The sequence below is a fragment of the Denticeps clupeoides genome, chromosome 1 (assembly GCF_900700375.1).
Source record: "Denticeps clupeoides chromosome 1, fDenClu1.1, whole genome shotgun sequence".
Classification (NCBI taxonomy): Eukaryota; Metazoa; Chordata; class Actinopteri; order Clupeiformes; family Denticipitidae; genus Denticeps; species Denticeps clupeoides.
The window spans coordinates 23,736,431-23,754,995 of NC_041707.1; the positions used below are offsets into that span (position 1 = coordinate 23,736,431).

At 38.8% G+C, this 18,565-nt stretch overlaps 1 protein-coding gene across 5 annotated transcripts in view; it reads left to right on the forward strand.

The window, feature by feature from the left end:
• Nucleotides 1–18,565, forward strand: part of kcnip4a (potassium voltage-gated channel interacting protein 4a) — a 145,884-nt gene that overhangs the window by 59,966 nt on the left and 67,353 nt on the right. The window contains exon 1 of one of the 5 annotated variants that reach the window (XM_028978411.1): nt 13,426–13,567. The exons of the other annotated variants lie outside the window; for them this stretch is intronic. Coding sequence (XP_028834244.1) covers nt 13,510–13,567 — 58 coding nt within the window. The 5' untranslated portion in view covers nt 13,426–13,509. Of the gene's footprint in view, nt 1–13,425; nt 13,568–18,565 lie in introns of those variants that run through there. 5 annotated transcript variants of the gene reach the window in all.

Below are 18,565 nucleotides of genomic sequence, written 5' to 3' on the forward strand. Positions count from 1 at the left end.
CAGATTTCAGCAGTCAATAACTGTAAAGCTTCATTCAACACTTGTCTGATTGAGTCAGTTGTTTACTGACTAGTGCAATTTATGTTAAACTGCTTTTAATTGGCTTAAGTGCTGAAATAAATGAAACATTTGTTGAAATCAATATTAATAAGTACACAATGCATAATTCAGGTGTGCAATTCTAACAGTCAAGTTAACTTCATGTATTATTCAAATTGGTGCTTTCAGACACAACATTTCCTCATTTTACAAGTACACACCACCCTTCAACTGTCAGAACTCATATTTCAGCAACAGACCCTTTAGTCTCACCCTCACGAAGGAATCAACTTTTATACTTAAAAAATAGACAATTATAGTTAATTTGACTAAAATGTCTCTCAAAGGCTGCTGTCTTGTTGAGGAATTGATCACTGGTATACATGCCAGCCTTACAGTGAACTTGACTTGCATAAGGAGGTGGCATTGCAAGGGGGTCTGATTGCCAGCCACACCTTACAGCACCTGCACTCAGACAATAGATTTTTACCCTCACCGCAATCCCTGAATCATGTTTACAGTCAGGCCTTTCTGTCTGAGCTCTTGTACTTCATATTTGAGTTGATGTTTGGTGTATTTTGGTTTTATTTGATAATGAGGACCCATTATGAATGTGCCCTCAAGGGGTTTTGAGAATGCGTGAATGCCTGATTTATGGATTTGGTGTCCGTACAGAAGGAGTTTAACATGTTGAGAAATGGTGCTGATCTCTTATTACAATTTTTAAGGTTGCTGAGGCAAATACATATTTGTATGCACCATATGCTGAATTAATTTGATTAAATGAACAGCAATTCTGCTGCATATTACAGCAATTCATTGCATATAGAATACTTAGTGCATAAATCTGTGTTTATTTAAATAATTACACTGTAACATTTGATCTCAATTTGTAATTGTAAACATTGTAATCTACTGAAAATGAGAAGAAATTAGGATTTATATTAGAATGAAAATTGTGTTTTATTGTTTTTGCTCTTCTTCTTTGCTGCATATTGGCTGTTAGCGGCGGGGTTAGCCTTCTCTCTTGTGATAACAGTGGTCTTTTGCTGACTCCGGAATTGCTGTGACATTGCCTCTTATCATGCCACTGAGGTGGAAAAGAGAAGGCAGAGGATCGCATTAACACATAAAGCGCTCAGTTACAGGCCTGAGAGACAAACCAAGACTTACGTTTCAGCAGGCAGGGCATCTCTGGGGAAGGGTTACCCTGAAGCGTTTCAACAGTACCTTGGCACAGTGGATCTGACGTCAAGATCGAAATCAAACCAGATCACACTTTTTTTTTTGTCTTTTCCATTTTGTTTGTTTTGTTTTTTGGAACATAATGATCCGGCAAAACATGTAATAAATGAATGGCTTGTCACCTCACCCTTAAAAGGAGGGGTAACAAGCTCTATGGCAGGTTGCAATTAATGATTCTTCATATACCTGGTAAACCAGATCAGTTTTCAGCCAAGGAAATAGACTTGCTTGTGAAACTGCGTGACTAAAAGTGGATCCGTAGCTTGGCATGAGGGAGCAGAACCCATTCACTACCGAATGCACCCGCCACATTGTGATGCTTAGTGCTGTGCATATTTCTAAACCCCACTACTTAACTCACCTTTAACAATGTGCCACTGACATGCTTTCTGTTGCTCAAAAAGTGCAATAGCACCAATATTGCACCCATCCACATATAAAACACTACTCCTACCAACCGGAAAATCAGTTAAAATTTTGAGGCCACAAGCACACTAGAAGAAAATTTTTAAGGTGCCTCCAAACGGCGCAACCACAGCAGGCGTGGAAAACATGTCTTACATTGCTAGAACAGGAACAATAATGTTTGGTGTTTTGTAGAAAAACTAGAACTAATAATCATTTTGGAGCCCCTGAGAGAGAGGGCTGGGGGCAGGCCACTGAAAGTACACCCATTGGATTGGCGTCACAGTTTAACTCTGGCTACCTCATACATTTTCTCCCGCAATCGTGACAGCCAAAAAGCAAGCTGTTCATCCATCATTCGCAGTGATTTATACTGGGGATTATAGATATTTGTTTGAACCCCTCTAAATGAACTATCAGCCAAGGTGGCCAGTGTAAATCAGTTTACTGTTGTAAATGTCTGTGTGGACTGTGTGCACTAGCCTGTAATTAATGTGCTGGAAGAAAAAATAAATTAAAGTAAAAAGACCTCAATCATAAATCTTTAATCTCAGCATATGAGTGATGAGAAAAATCACTGCAGTTGGTGCACTTGGACAAATGTATAAAATAATAAAATAAAACCGCCTATTTCTCAAGCAACACTGACAAGTGTGGTTTATTTTTTTCCAACATCTGAAATGAAGCATATGATAATTTGTTTCCTGAGCATCCATCTGCAAGGCATTTTATTTAAAGTAAATGCAACGTTACCACAAAGTAAAATTCAGCACAGGTCTGGATGTAAAGTTTGGTGCATTCTGAAAGCATTTTTTTCAGTGACCTTGGAAAAACAAGAGCTTTGCTCTTGTTCCTTTAAGGAGTAATGTCCTACATAAATTAGCATAAAACAGTTTTGAGCTGATTAATGGATGACTTGCTACAAACGCCAGTGGCTTTTAAACATGAGCTGTCCTGTGGGCTTACAACTAGAACAGATATAAAACTGAGCCGATGACTATTTCCATACTGATCCCAGAGTCAAAAGCTTTTCAAAAGACTCAATAATAACAGATAATGTTGCGTCCACATGTACCAATAGTGCTTAAAACCTCCGCTAGCCAGTGAGGAGGGTGGGTGAGGCGCAGGCCTGGGTCTGCCTCCAGGGGGCTGTGTGCCACAGAGACACCAGGGTGGCAAGAGGCCCTGCACGTGCCCCAAAGGAACCGCCCTGATTCATGTGTGCAGAGTGTCCGGAGACGCCACCATGCCGAATGATGTCTGAGGGCCAACCAGATGGTCCTGCGATGCCTTCAGTGGTGGTAGGGTGGTAGTAGCCTAGTGGGTAACACACTTGCATATGAACCAGAAGACCCAGGTTCAAATCCCACTTATTGTGTCCCTGAGCAAGACACTTAACCCTAAGTTGCTCCAGGGGCACTGTCCCTGTAACTACTGAGTGTAAGTCGCTCTGGATAAGGGCGTCTGATAAATGCTGTACATGTAAATGGTGGAGCCCTTGGAAGGGGGGCTCTGTCATGGCAGGGTGCAGCTGGCCTCCCAGCCAGCATCAATCAGCCTGACAACAGGGCTGTAATCATGGACAGATGCTGCTGGCGTCCATGATTAGGGCCCTGTTATAAGGAAGGAGAATGCCGCAGGACAACACAGTTGCATTAATGTGGGAGAGACATTACGTAGCTTATGTTTGTTTTTGCTTTCTTCTTGGCAATCGGCACACACTTGAGGGTTTCTTGTTTTTCTTATTTCCCTGTGTTTGGCCCCTGTGCCGTTTCTTTTGTGTTTTTTAATAAATCCCTTTTGATCAGATGTTCTTCCTTCCCCCTTCAACCCTCGGTTGTGACACCTGCTAAAATCTGATGCAGTTCTGGTTGGGCTTGCAGCTTTTCAAATAATTCTTGCAACACAGCTTCAAACCTTGAGCTGAATCCTGTGGGAGATTTCTTTCATCTCGCGCTGTTCAGTGTGACAGGACTCCTGTTGGCTGTATTTTTCAGCACTGGTTTCATGTTGAGCAGTAACTGACCCTCGGGTGGTGCAGCTGCCTGGTGGGCGGTAGGCAGGAATTGAAACATGATGTCACAATGGGCCTGTAGAGGTAGCAGGTGGGGCTGGAAGCACTTGGTGAGAGCCAAGATGGGCTTTTGGCTGGTCCAAGGCAGGATGCTCTGCTAGGTGTTCCAGACTGCCCTCACAGCATAGAGTCCTAAGGCTATTTTTCTCTTTACTCAACAAAACCAATGCAGGGTGATTTGGAACAGGCACATGGGAAGCTTTGTTTCCATTTTCTTCCATTCCAAGAACTTTTCTTTTGTTCTTGTTAATGTTTTTTAAATAATGAATCTCATTCAAACTAGTAGATTTTAGGATGGAAAAAAACTCATTCACAGATTTACATTTGGGGCATTTTTCAGACACCCATACCCAGACCAACTTACAATCAGTAGTTACAGGGACAGTCCCCCCTGGAGAAACTTAGGGTTAAGTCTCTTGCTCAGGGACACAATGTTAGTAAGTGGGATTTGAATCTGGGCCTTCTGGTTCATAGATGAGTTACCCACTCGGCTTCTACCACCCCAATGGATGGTCTATTTACTGTCTTAAGGCAGAAATATACTTGCTGTTATTTACGTACGTATGCATAGCCACGGTCAGTAAAATACTAGTTGGTAACACACTTGCCTATTAACCAGAAGACCCAGGTTAACCTTAAATTGCTTCAGGGGAACTGTCCCTGTAACTACTGATTGTAAGTCGCTCTGGATGAGGGCATCTGTTAAATGCCGTAAATGTAAATGTATTCTGCATTCTTTGCATCGGTTTAAAGAAATTTATATGGATACGGATGCAATACTGGCATAATTTTATAGGGGCAGTGTTGCGGGGTCTGCACTCAATTTAAAGATACAAGAATTCAATCACTTATTTGGTTTGCGGCCTCGACACTGACCCCTGGTGATAAGGAGTACCCACAACAGACAATGCAACTGTGTATGGATATGCATACGTAGCTCATAGCAAGCATGTTTCTGGCTAAACATGTACATGTCTGCACTCACTCTACTCAGCATGTCCTTTGAATGCCATTCCCTTCATTTTGCTTTAATTATAAACAGCAGGTCATTATTCTCATTAGAGGAGAGGTGCTTGTGCGATGGCCTAACAGGGCCTGGACGCCCCCTGGCACCTGCTGCTGCTCAGAGCATTTGGCAGCATCAACACAAGTGGCAAAGAATCATCTGCTAACAGAGTGAATGTTCCTTTTTTAACCAATCTATCCTCTGTAATTGGTTCAATTCTGGTTCTAGTAATAATTTTAGCTAGTGATGCTTCACTTGTTTTTAGTTGTGTACAGGATTTAAGGTGGCCCATGGATTCCTCTCCAGTCCTCCTGGCAATTTTTTCAGAGCAGCTTTATTAATTAATGTTGCGGAACAGCCCAGACTGCTGTATCTGACAATAAAACAGGTGTTGGCAGCATCACAAAACATCCAACACTGCCCAGAAATGAAAAAGACGCTGAGAGTGGCACACACACTTTATCCCAGGATGGAAGGCATTTATCATGGTGGCACTATTTAAAATGACTTTTCAGAAGAGTTGCTTATGTAAGGAGTAAAACAAATGGTCATAGAACTAGTTCACATATGACTTAATTCAATAAAACTTTTTCAGATCAAAAAAGGCTCATAAATAATTGCTCATTAGTGTCATTGTGATTCTGTGGAACTGCATATGTGCCTAATATTTGTAAGGATATTCTTGTTCTCGCTCTACATAGCACCTCCTGTATCCACCGCTGCTAAATGTTGACGTCAGTGTGTAAATATTGTCCATATGTAAAAGGTACAGTAGGATCTGTATTGTGGGGTAGACATGATTGTCTTGGTTAGAAGTCTACATTTCTGCCTGTGTTTGTTTTTATGGTGCAGTCAAGTCACCTCGCACTGCTCCTATTTAAGGAACATTTCAACAAAAACATTTGAAGGATATTAAAATGTGAAAGTGAAGTGAAGTGATTGTCATAAGTGGCTTTAAAATGAACCCTCTTCTATCCTGTGAATTGTTTTAATTATACTATAGCTAACAGTCATAACAAAAATATTGCTGTGACCTTTTTGTAACAATCTATTGTATATGGTTTAATGGTAAGAAATAATCAGAGAATTAGATCAAAAGAATGAAATTATTTAAGGTTTTATAAAATACTGTGTTTGATTCTGTGTGATCCTTAGTTTTGTGAACATTAGTTTGACTCTCGCTCCCTCTGCTGTTGCAATGTATGTATTTTCCCTGGACTTCAGCATGAGCTCTGATAGTGCAGATAAGGAAAGGACACAAAGCATGAACCAATCACATGTATTAGTAAATGGGTTAGAGAAACCAGCCTTTTAATCAAAATAAAAATATCAAACTTTTGATTGAAAACTGAAACTGAAAACTAAACTGAAAATAGATTACATAAAAAAACGTATCCCTCTATGCATGGCACAATTGTTGTCACTCCTGCATTTTATAACTTGCACTATGTCCCTTTGACCACTAAGGAGAATAAATCCATTCAACTTTATAGAATCTCTCCAGATCATCCAGGGTGCTAAACCCTCTCCTCTGTACTCTTTACATCTATCCTTTGGGGTTTTATAGGTTCAGGTGAAGGGACATAGACGGCCATAGAACAAACTTGTTTAATAGATTATATGGTGCCATGTTCCCAAGGTTTCCCAGAACATTTTCAGTATAAATCCACCTTGAGCTTTTATATCTTGACATACTTACTCATGTGACTAGAAAAGGATCCAAGTTTGAGTTTTGTGTATGTTAATCAGCAGGTCATGTATTACAGCTATAATATTCCTGCTGTGGCACATACAGTTCTCAAAGATTTATGGTCATTTAGGAATATCCATTTTGAAATAACAATTGAACCCACATCAGTCATTATATTAATTGGTCTATTAATTCAATCAATAGAGACTAGCGTTATTTTACTTAACCTGACTGAATAAGCTGTGAACAGTGGCGTGTGTTAAAGCAGCAGGTAGATACTTTTTTTTTTTTGGGATATTTCTACTCCCACCCAGTGGCTCTGTGACGAACAACATGAAAGCCTTTTATTCCTTAGTGTGAAAACTTGTGGGTTATTTTACGCTCTCTTTATTACGCTCTTGTTTCCTGCTACTAATTATACAGTATATGTCCACCCATTCATTAGCTTACAAACAGCTGAAGTCTATGGCAGCCTATGCCTTTGCCAGGTTGATTACACACACACCTTGGCCACTTTATCTCGCTAGTTCACTAAGACAGGTAATGTGGCTGTGCAAGAAAGCAGAGCAGCAGGAGCATGTTATATTTGAGCTTCGTAATGAGCTGGGGTGTGGTTAAGGCTCTGTTTTCTGGATATGGCGAGCTGCAGTAATCAACAAATTGATTCTATGTTTTCAGGTCAGTGTGGCATGACAGACTACCTTTACATGCCTTTCAAATTTGAAATTATATTGTGTGGCTACCTAAAAATATTATTGTAAATGCATCTGCAGAGGTTGAGTCGGTCCCTGTACTGACTGCAGATCAAACATTTCTTTATGCATTGTAGATTGCAGTACAGCCTACAGCATCTTGAGCTTTCTTGCCATCTTCAGAACTCCGTCAGGCTAATAACACTGTGACAAGTCTGAATTTCTTCACTTCACACTCACATTTGAGAAGTGGGATGTGTTTGTGAGTGTTATGCATTCAACAGATGATGTTTCAGCCTAGTCCATGCTCTGTGAATAAAGGCAGCACTTTTGATCAAAAAGATAACAGGGGTATATCTTTGTTTTGAGTTTATGATCAGTTGTGTGTGCTTCATATGCTCCCCTGAGCATGATGTTCCATGAGGTGTTCTATTCCATAGCATTGTGTTAAACAAGTAGAGCCCTGTTTCACTATATTCTGAGGAGAATATTGAGTCATGACTCTACAGGATGTAAAGTTTTTGATTTTCTATCATTTCATGCACTACATGCCTTTGTGTCCTATTGAATAAACATAATAATGGCTATTGCAGCGAAAGCAATCAAAATAACTCAAAATGTAGCATTTTACATAACATTTAGTTTCTTCAAACATATAAACTTAAACAAAGTTAGAGACTGAAACTGCTCTGTTATTTCTCAACTGTTGGGCTTGTGTCTGTGTAAAATTCTGTGTTCTGTGTGAACTATGGACACTGATGGACATTCTGGATCAGAAACTAAAAATGGAGACTCGATTTCTGATTCAGTTGGGCAGTTAGTCCATGACTGAATTCATGGCTCATCTTGTTGGTTCACAAAATCCTGGTCTATATTTGTAGTTTCTGATCTGGGATGAGGAAGCCCCAAAAAATACCAATTGTCATTAATATTTATAATAAAATAATACTAAAAACATTTATACCCAGTGTTAAATATAATAATGTCATTTTAACTTAAGAATTCATTTACATTTACGACATCAGAGGCCCTTATCCAGAGCGACTTAAAATGAGTTACAAGCTGGTAGTAAGTGGTATTTGAACCTGGGTCTTCTGGTTCATAGGCAAGTGTGCCAGTGGACCTCAATCCTCTCCTAATATAGTGAGGCTTCATCTGATTATCTAATCAGCTGCTCATCATGTTGAAGAAATGTTGAAATGTGTTGGTAATGAAATTCAGCACATGATGAATATGAAATGGCTATATTTCCTTTATAAGACTAAAAAGCTAGTCACAATACTAATAGAATGCTATGTAAATTGTGATTTATGTTATTTTTAATTAATTTGTTTAATCTACATTACATGGAACATTATTCCAATCATTTCATGCTAAAGCCAATTAGCTGTGATATGCTTGACTGTTCTCTGGGGCATTTTATTAAACCAAATATGACTGAAATCAATAATGCTAGGATGTAACCATCTAGGCTAGGGGGTCAGCAACCTTTAACACTCAAAGAGCCATTTGACCTGATTTCCACAAAAGGGAATGCACTGGGAGCCGCAGATTTTTTGCTAAAAAAAATAGGTTAGTATGTTGCTTGTGAAATTTAATTTATGCAAAGAAAATGTTTAGAAAGTGAAAGTGAAGTGATCGTCATTGTAAAACACTGCAGCACAGCACACGGGGTACACAACGAAATATGTCCTCTTCTTTTAACCCATCACCCTTAGTGAGCAGCCATGAAAGGTGCCCGGGGAGCAGTGTGTGGGGATGGAACTATGCTCAGTGGCACCTCAGTGGCAGCTCAGTGGCAGCTCAGGATTTTAAGCGGCAACCTTTCCGGTTATGGGTCGTTTTTTTTTCATTGCAGGTGTGCAGGTGTGTGGATGGGTTGGGGGGTGTCAATATTTTATTACTAGAAAGATTATGCGCGTAGAAGCGGATGACGTGACACATCCAGACAAAGGGAAAAAAGGACTTGACTTGCTGGTAGCTGGTTTGAATCTCGAACCGCCAAGGTGCCATCAAGGTGCCACTGAGCAAAGCACCGTCCCCACACACTGCTCTCTGGGTGCCTGTCATGGCTGCACACTGATGGGTTAAATGCAGAGGAAACATTTCATTATGTCAACATGTGCTGTGTTGCAGTGTTTCACAATCACTTTCAGAATTTTCACGTGTTAGCGTTAGCTGCATGTAAATATCTGGAACACCATAAACAAACCAATTAAATTACTGAACTCAAGACACAATATTTTGAAAATTAAAATATTTATTTTCCAAAGCCACATGGAGCTGCATTATAAAGACCTGCAGGTTGCTGACCCCTGGTCTAGGCAGTCTGAAAAGACAAAGCCATACTCCTCAAACTGAAACATCACCTCCAATTCTTGGCAGTAAAAAATTCTTTTTCTGCCAGGTTTCAAAGCATTGCTTCTGTAGCATGCTGCATGATCTACTTGATTGTAGATCAAGTTGGGAGACATGTAGGAAGCAGGATGGATTATGGAGTCATTTTTGGTTGCAGAAGTGAACATTTTAAGCATGTGCATTGATTTTTATGAGCATTGAGGTCACCTCTGTATTCATTTAGAGGATTCTCTCCTCTTAGTGTTCGGAAAAGCTGTTGTGTTTGTCAAATGAACATTAAATGCCAGTAGATACTAGGGCTGCATAATTGATCCAATTTAATCATGTTCATGATTTTGGCTGCGACGATTAAATTAAGTTGATCGTCTGTGAAATTTACATTTCAATAACCAACCACCGGGGGGGGGAACGAAAGCATACACTGAGCGACAACCTCAAATTGTGGCAGAGTGAGAGATGCCGTGGGCTTTGCGTGCACCTGCAAGAATGTGTCCCTCATTTGGGGTTGAAAAAGTTGGCAACCATATAGATATATACACCATAAGATATAGACACTACACTTCCTCTTGTAAGTCGCTTTGGATAAAAGCGTCTGCTAAGTAAAGTAAAGTAAAGTAAAGATGCCGCATTCAACCTCTCAGCATGCATCAATACCACAGTCATATTTGGACAGGGTTCTCTGACAGTACGCGCAAAAATGCCAGACATTTGAACCACGTATGGCTGTAATAACGAGTGAACAAAGAATCAATTAATATTTTATTTTATCCTCTTGTATGTTCTGACCAAATAAGCAGGTAAATGGATGTTCGTCTTTCATGTTAAATATACAACAAATAAAAGTATTTTCATAATGACCTGTCTTTGGTCATCTCTCAAGACAGAAAATGTTGATATGCTGGTTTTTATTGCCAAAAATCTGAAAGCCTTGTTCACTTATTGTTTGTTTAGAATAGAAAGTGCAATAAAAATGTGTCTTACTTAAATTAATAAATAATCATGATTAATAATTGTGATCACAATATTGATAAAAAATAATCATGCAGCCATTAGAGACAAGAAATATGAAGGTTAAAACACTATTTTGAGACTGTAGAAACATGACCTGCTTTGGTGTTCTTTTGGGGTATGACATCGACTCATAACCCAAGGGTTGCAGGTTCAAATCCTAAACCTCCACGGCACCACAAAGGTCCCCTTGAGCAAGGTTCCATCACCACAAACTGCTCCCCAGGCGCTTTTCATGGCTGCCCACTGCTATGAAGGTGATGGGTTAAATGCAGAGGACAAATCTGGTTGTGTGCACTTTGTGCTGGCTATGTATCACAATGGCATCTGAAGAAAAATATAAATACAAACATTTTAAATAAAATATAAATAAAATTGTATAAAGCTTCTGGAATGTTTACCATCTATTCAAATGCTTCCAATATGATTGATTGATATTTCACTGCCTGTGCTTCTAAAGCTTTTTGGTTTGAAAGCCAGGAAAAAGATAACTTTCTTATCTGACAGGTTCATGTATTGTTTATTTTGAGGTTCCCATCAACCTGAATCAGAGCCCTGCCTAACAATTACACAATTATGCATGTAAAGGACCACAATTGTCATTTTATGTGTTTTTATATTTTTCTTGATATAAATATTAAGATTTTATTGTATTCATTATATTTTCTATAATGTGGGTCGTTCATGTGTTTGTGATGATGTGTGTGTCCATGTGGTCTTGTGTTTTGTCCAAAGTGTAATCGTTGGGAATGAAGCTTTGAGTTAAAAGCTTGACATAATATGGGTTTAAATGTCTTAAATGGTTTATTCTGAAGTGAATGTTAATGGCCTTATTTCAAGAGCAAATAATCACTTGTGAAATGAGATGGTTTAGATAAGCCTGTGTAAATCAAGTAAGCATAAGTCTGGAAATTTAGTTGCAGTGTAAACCGTATTTATTTGTGATCGGCCTATTGCTCCTTTTTGTTGATGTTTTAATGTCTAAAGTGTGAGGTAATAAAACACTCTTAAAGGTATAGCTCACTTTCAGTTAAAATTATAATAATGTGATTTAGAATTATGTGAACAATGTCAGTAGCAAGGAGTAAATCCACTGATGAGAGAGACTTATCTGAAGAACCTCCAACAGAAGAAAATTTAGTCCTCACGCAATTTAGTCCTCGCTGGTTCTCGTCAGAGGCGATTCACTGAATGAGGCAAGCAGATGCGTGAAGAAGAAGCTAAAAGACACGTAAAAGCAATCTTGAAATTTTACAAAGCTTGGAAGCAAATTGCAAAGGAATGTAGGAAAGGTCTCAAGAAATTCTGTTTGAAAGAGGATCTGGATAAGATAATTCAACACATTCAACATGGATTTGATTGTGTAAATCAGAATTATGAGCCACTCCAGCGCAATTCGACTTACACTCCAGAGATTGTGCAAAAACAGGATGCTTGTAATACACTGACAACCGAGATATGTGATTTAGTGAGTAAACGGATGGAAGAATGTGTTGTTCCTGGTACATTTAAAACAGCGATCGAAAAGGAAAGAGTGTGAAAGATTTTAAATAAAGAAGAATATCAATCTGTCTTTGGTGGAACGAACACTGCAACTGTCATCTCAGAAGAGCCTGAGGGGTTTGATAATGCATCTGCTGCTAACTCCAAAGCTTCCAGTAAATGAGCAGATGCAGAAGCAGATCTTGCAGCTAAATTAGAACAAGCAAAGTCTATGCAGGAGATATAAGATCAACAGCTTAAACTCAGCAAGCTTAAAGGTGAATGGAAACTACATGAGTCACAGCTGATGGTTGAAATATACATTATTTTGTGTGGAGTAAATGGAACAACTGTTGATTTATTGTAGTGATTGATAGGACCTCTTGAATGATTAGGCTTTAAACATCAAAGAATGTTACAGTACATAAAGTATTCAGAATACTTTTAAGATACACTTTTAAATGCTTGTGTAAAAAAGCAGCGCTATATCATAATTTGTTTCTTTTTCTGTTGCAGTACTTCAAAAGTGGTGGACGTGTCAATTATATTTTAATCGTCATCTTTATTTGCAATGGAACTAACCAATTTAACCTAAATACAGAGGATGGCTAAAAGGCTACACTTCTTCCTTCGGCTGCTCTGGTTAGGGGTCGTCATAGTGTATCAACCAGTCTGGCACAACCCTCCCCATTTACCTGGGATTGGGACCGGCACCAAGAAATACACTGTCAGCACCATCCCCAGTAGGCTGGGTTTCTAATAGGGTACACTATCAACATGAATGAAATATCATCAGGAGTATTTATCATCATCCATGCATTTGAGCATGCAAAGCATTTGCTTAATTTTTATCATAACAAATATTCAGTAGTATTGTCTTGTCTTTTATCAAATTAATTGTATTAAACACTGACAACTAAATATAGGATATGTTATTTTTGTATTCTAAAGATATTCATTGGAGTGTCATTGGATTGTCGCTGTGTGTTTTCACTCCATTTGCATGACACATTCATATTCTATCTTTCAGCAGGAACTAGTGAAAAATACGTATTCAGCAGAACATGCACCACTCATGGTATTCATGCTACTCCCACCCTCCATACCCCCCCCTTCTCTCTCTCTCTCTCTCTCTCTCGCTCTGGCAGCACTATGGCACAGAGTGCAGCAAGCATTCGCTGGAAGCACAGAGCACAATTAATCTAGTTGCTCAACTGGTACAAAGTAACGCAGTCTAACAGGGGAAAGAAAAACAACGTCAAAAAAGTCACCTCAGCCTCGCCACCACTCAGAAAATCACGAGGGCGTCAGCGATCAGCTGCAGATTTCCTTTTTAGCATCCAGTCTGCAGTGTCTTGGTGTACTTAATTATAAAAACGGAAGCTTGGAGTCGTGGGGTTAGCACCAGGAGAATTATCTCTGTGGCCAGGGCTCTGGGCAGAAGGGTTTGGCAGGCGCCAAGGTAAAGGCTCCACAGCAGGACTTCTGAATCACTGGTACTGGACACAAGATGGGTGCACTGATGGTCATATTCTCCGTTCAGCCAAAACAAAGAAGAAAGAGACAAGGTAGGCTTTGAAAAATACTTCACAAGCAGGGATTAAGTATACTGTAAAATGCTATTTATATTAACATAATAAAGAGGAAGTAGTTAATAAACTGCAGAGAAATTTGCATTTTGTAATGGAAGCTAGATATCTGCTGTTGTTAAATGGGCAGTTTGCTAACCGCAGGGCAAAAGTTGTGAAGCATTCGTCATTGACTGCACTGACCGAGTCATTAATGATGAGCTGCCAGTGTTAATATAGCCTCTATTCTCTCATATTTAATCCTCATCTTGTGCTCTTATTTAAAAAAAAAAAAGATGTTAATGGAGCTGGTGCATCATGTTTGTGTAACTGTATAGCACGTATGTGGAAGGTTATATATAGTTAGTCTAATTTCTAACCTATATTTTATGAATGTATTGTGGAGCAGGTTGAGAGCAAAATGAATTGAGAGTCCGGGTCTGTCTTCGAGGCAATAGATCATAGTGGAGACAGTTTTGTGCTCTGTAAGCAGAAACCTGGGGAACCCAGATTTTACAATATGCTCTGAAGATACCAAAGGTGATACAGTGATTGTAGGTGATACAGTCTGTGTTCTGACCTGTTCTGGTTCTGCATATCTGGTATTTTCAGCCTACTTAACAGCTGTATGTTTATGAATTGAACAAATACCTTGAACCTGATTGTCCATACTTTTGTAATGTTGACCTTTGTGATGCTTTCAGTGGTCCATGAGGATGTGGTGAATGTGTTCTTATGAAGCGTACTTGAACTTTTTATAAGAGGCTTGTCTCCCTTCAGCTGAGGTATTATGGGCTTGGATGAATGCTCTTTTTTTCCTTTTACACATGCAGGGCAGAAGGCTGGAGTACCACTTCAATGCCCACTCTAATGCCCACCATTAATTACCCAGATTCATCCCTCTCAGCATTCAAGTGCCTGTGTTTCACAAGAATAACATCTGACAGGCACTGCTATGCTGCGTGTTGCATAGGGAGAGCTCGGCTCCTGAAAGCTCCACTGTGACAAACTCTGCTCTTTCACTAACATAATGCTTGTGAAGTGCGACTCTTCTACACAATTTGTTGGGGATGCTGATGGTTTGGCTTGTGTGCATGACTCATTCAGGAGTTGAATAAGTGTAGGAGGACTCTGCACATACTGCATTTTTCCACACAAACAGAAATAGCCTAATTACACATATGCCTTGACCTTCAAAAAATGTCATCTTGCACTTGAACAGCATTGTTTCATATGCCAGTTAGTTTTAAACCACAGACAGTTGAAGAGAAGTTACAAAGGAACCTGTCATGGTGTGGGATATATTTGGTATAAAGTGCACAGTCAGTTCTTGGAAGTTGGGAAAATCTGTAGAAATACTGACAAGGGCCAAGGCACTTCCTAAACCAGCAGGTCTTTTTCCTGTTGTGTTGTGGTTAGAGTTGTGGTGCATGGGAGAAGCACTAGATTATGATTTGACTATGTGAAGTGAGCCGATACACCTAACTAAACATTGTGCATGTACACTTAAAGCTATTCCCATGATGGTTGTGACCTCTTCTGCACACTGTGTGAATTGTACTGCACTAAAGAGTACGACTCAGAATTTTCCCAGATTTCAATCAGAATCAGAATTAATTAACAATACAAATGGCAAGATTTAGAGGCATTTGAGGTTGCTAGATACTGTCAAAGTGTCAGATGGATAAGCGCTGTTTTTGGAAAATAAGAGGCACATATGCAATATTATATAGATGTTTTTGCGGCTGGTTGATCACTTTGTCTGATAAATTGAAGTACTACTTCGCACTTCCTGTCATTGAGTATATGATGACCGGTGTTCATTGAACTCACTTCTTTTGTTGGATGAATGCATTTTGTTATGTCTTGTATGTTGGGATGGGAATTGATAAGAAATTATTAATGTCACTGCCATTATTGATGGATCATATCGATCCGGTAGTTTTTTTATTCCATTATCGATTCCTAGTGATTATTTGAGCGATTGTTTTTTTAATGATTATTTGGGTGATTATTTTACCGAATAGTCGACTATTCTAATGACTGTTGCATGATTAAAAAATACATAAAATCACTAATTGCCCCTAAAGATTAAATAGATGACTTTATTATACAGTACTTGGAATGGGTGCTAGCTCGCTGTTTTTTCCCCTTATTTTTGTGTGTATACACATATATTTTGTAAGTTTTTTTTTTTCACTTTTTCAACCACAGATCCAAAGTTCTGGCCCATGTAAACTATTTACATTTTGATGTAGTATTATACAGGAAGCCCATCTTTGCAATAAAGAACATTTAATGCTTCATAGCTCCTGGGTGAATCAGGTCTTTAACTCCAAATATAGATTTTGGTGATAAATTATTGAACAACTTTCCTTTTTTGAATATGGATTTATTGATTCTGGGAGGTGATCTAAATTGTGCTCTTGATTTTATGTCACAGTTTGCCGTTGACCCCTGGCGAGAAAGGAATGCTATCCAATTTTCTTTTCTCCAGTACATCATGCTTATACCAGAATTGATTATTTCTTAATTGACTGTGGTAAATTCATATATCATTGATGTTGACTACATGAACATTGAAATGTCTGATCATGCTTCAGTATAAATGGATATTTGTCTAGCCTCTAACAAGCGTTGACCCCTTCCCTGGAAGTTCAACTCCCTTCTTCTGTCTGACGATGATTTCTGTCAATTTATCTCCAGGACCATAGATGATTTTTTTTCTTTTATTTAATAGAAATAATGGCACCACCAGTTTGGTACTTTGGGAACTCTTATCTCAGGGGGCAAATTATTTCTTTTTCATCTGACATTAACAAGAATAGCAAAAGGAAAAACAAACCTAATACCCACACTGTAAATCCTGTATCTCACAGAAGCCCTACAGAAAGAACCGGACAGATGGACAGTCATGCTCAGCCCAATGTGATTGGCAGTGATGATGAATTCTAGATTCAGAACTGAACATGACACTGGTCTTGCTGTCATTCTGTACAGCTCAATTGTTTCACAATCTATTAGTATTAAGGTTTTTTAGGCATTATAGTTTAAGTGTTGCCTCCATCTGACCAGAAATGCTTTCTGGCTGTACTTTAGCATAGTCCTTCTGGTGTTTACACTGACAAACACAGTACAGAACAAACACGCCGACTCGTGCTGACTGCAGGGAGAGCAGCTGTCATTTTGCCATTGCCACGCTCAGCACCACAGGACAGGGCAACACACAGAAACTACTCGCATGTATTTGACACACACAGGGAAACTGAATTTTTCTGTAATTGCATTTTTGTACCTTCAGATATTTTTGTAAACCGTTGCCTAACCCAGGTGAGGTAGATAATCCTGTAGAAGTAGAACGTTTGCTGAAGTTGCCAGAGCTGCCCTTCAGAACTGGTGAAGTAGGTCAGACTTTGCCTTTGCAAACACCTGCTGACTTTGAGAGAAAAAGTACTTTTCTCAGCCAAAACCAGCCTCATCCATGTAAGTATTTCCCTAGTCTTTCTAAAAAGAGTGAATTTAATTGAGGTTTGAAGTCTAATTTTGGAAAAAAAAATATTTTTCTGGACCCTTAAATACGTCTCGAGCTTAGCTACTAATTAGCATTTAAATTAAAGTGCATTCATGGGGGTATGCTCTGGCCTGAAGCTGGTTTTAATTCTATGCTCTTGAAACATGGTTGACCTTGTGATCATTGCTAGTCTACTGTGTAAATGGAGCAACCCACTAAAACCGTGTTTAGATTGGGATTAATGACCAACAGCTCTCAGTTCGGAGCCCAGGGATCACACTTAATCATTCACAGTCAGACTTGTGCAGTGCACAAATGCTCTTAGGTTTCAAGGAGTCTTCAGCTACTGCAGAATATTCTCTGAAGTTCTAATGAAGTAGTCTTGAATATTTGATGAAAGTACATAGAGTCGTATCTATCATTCTTTATCTTAACCACAGAAGCTAGATTTTTTTTATCACTTTACTTTTTTACATGAAAGAATATTTTATACTTTTCTATATAATATAAAATATATAATATAGATTTGAGCAGATTTTACAGCCTACATGTTATATTGTAGATATACTGTACATACATTTGAGTCAGTGTCAGTTATTATATATATATTAACATATTTGTGGGTTATAATATGAAAAAAAAGTGCTCTTCTCCTTGTTTCCACTTGAGGACAGCATGACCTCATACAAGACTGAGGAGGAAGCAATTTGCTGGTACTTTATGTGCAAGACATTAAATAGTACATTTTGTGAAATGTTAAAGTAGTTCATTCTAGTTTCCAGAATTGTATGCATTTAATGACACAGTAACTGTACTATTTATTCTAGTCTATGCAAGTCTAATAAGGGAGAATTTTGTTAAATACAAATGTACAGCTTTAAATAATCACCTTTCTAAAATCTTTCAGGGGCAATTATGCACAAATGTACAGGTGTTAGGTAAAGAGAAATGCATGTCCTAAAAATCATACTGATTTAAAACCTGTTTAAAATGGTAAGTGTTACACTGTCACCTGTGTCTCCCAATTCTCCTGATTCACCAGTGCCTTAGTTTCCTTAGTCTTTATTTGGTCTTGTCTATGTACAGGTTGCATTACATTTTGCTTTTTACACCTCGGTCCTTACCTCTTCATGTAATGTGCTTATGTATTTTGAAGTAAAGCCTTGTTTGCTAGTTTATAATAAGGTTGGCCCCCATTAAAAATTCATTATGGTCTTGCTTGCTTAGCATTAGTGGGTTTATGCAGCAGTCTGAAAGTGCCCTTAAAACCAAATACAATCAATGACAGACTGTTCGATTGCACAAGTTACCAATGAAACTGTGGTTGGAAATGTAAAAAAAATAAACTCTAAGCAAAGCCTGGGTGTAGGTGAAGAAATGGGCCATTGGTACGTCCGTGAGCTGATGAGGGAGGGAAGCCCAGAGACGGGACATTCGGGAAAACAATGATTTATTACAATACAAACAAACCCAGGCATGATGGCCGA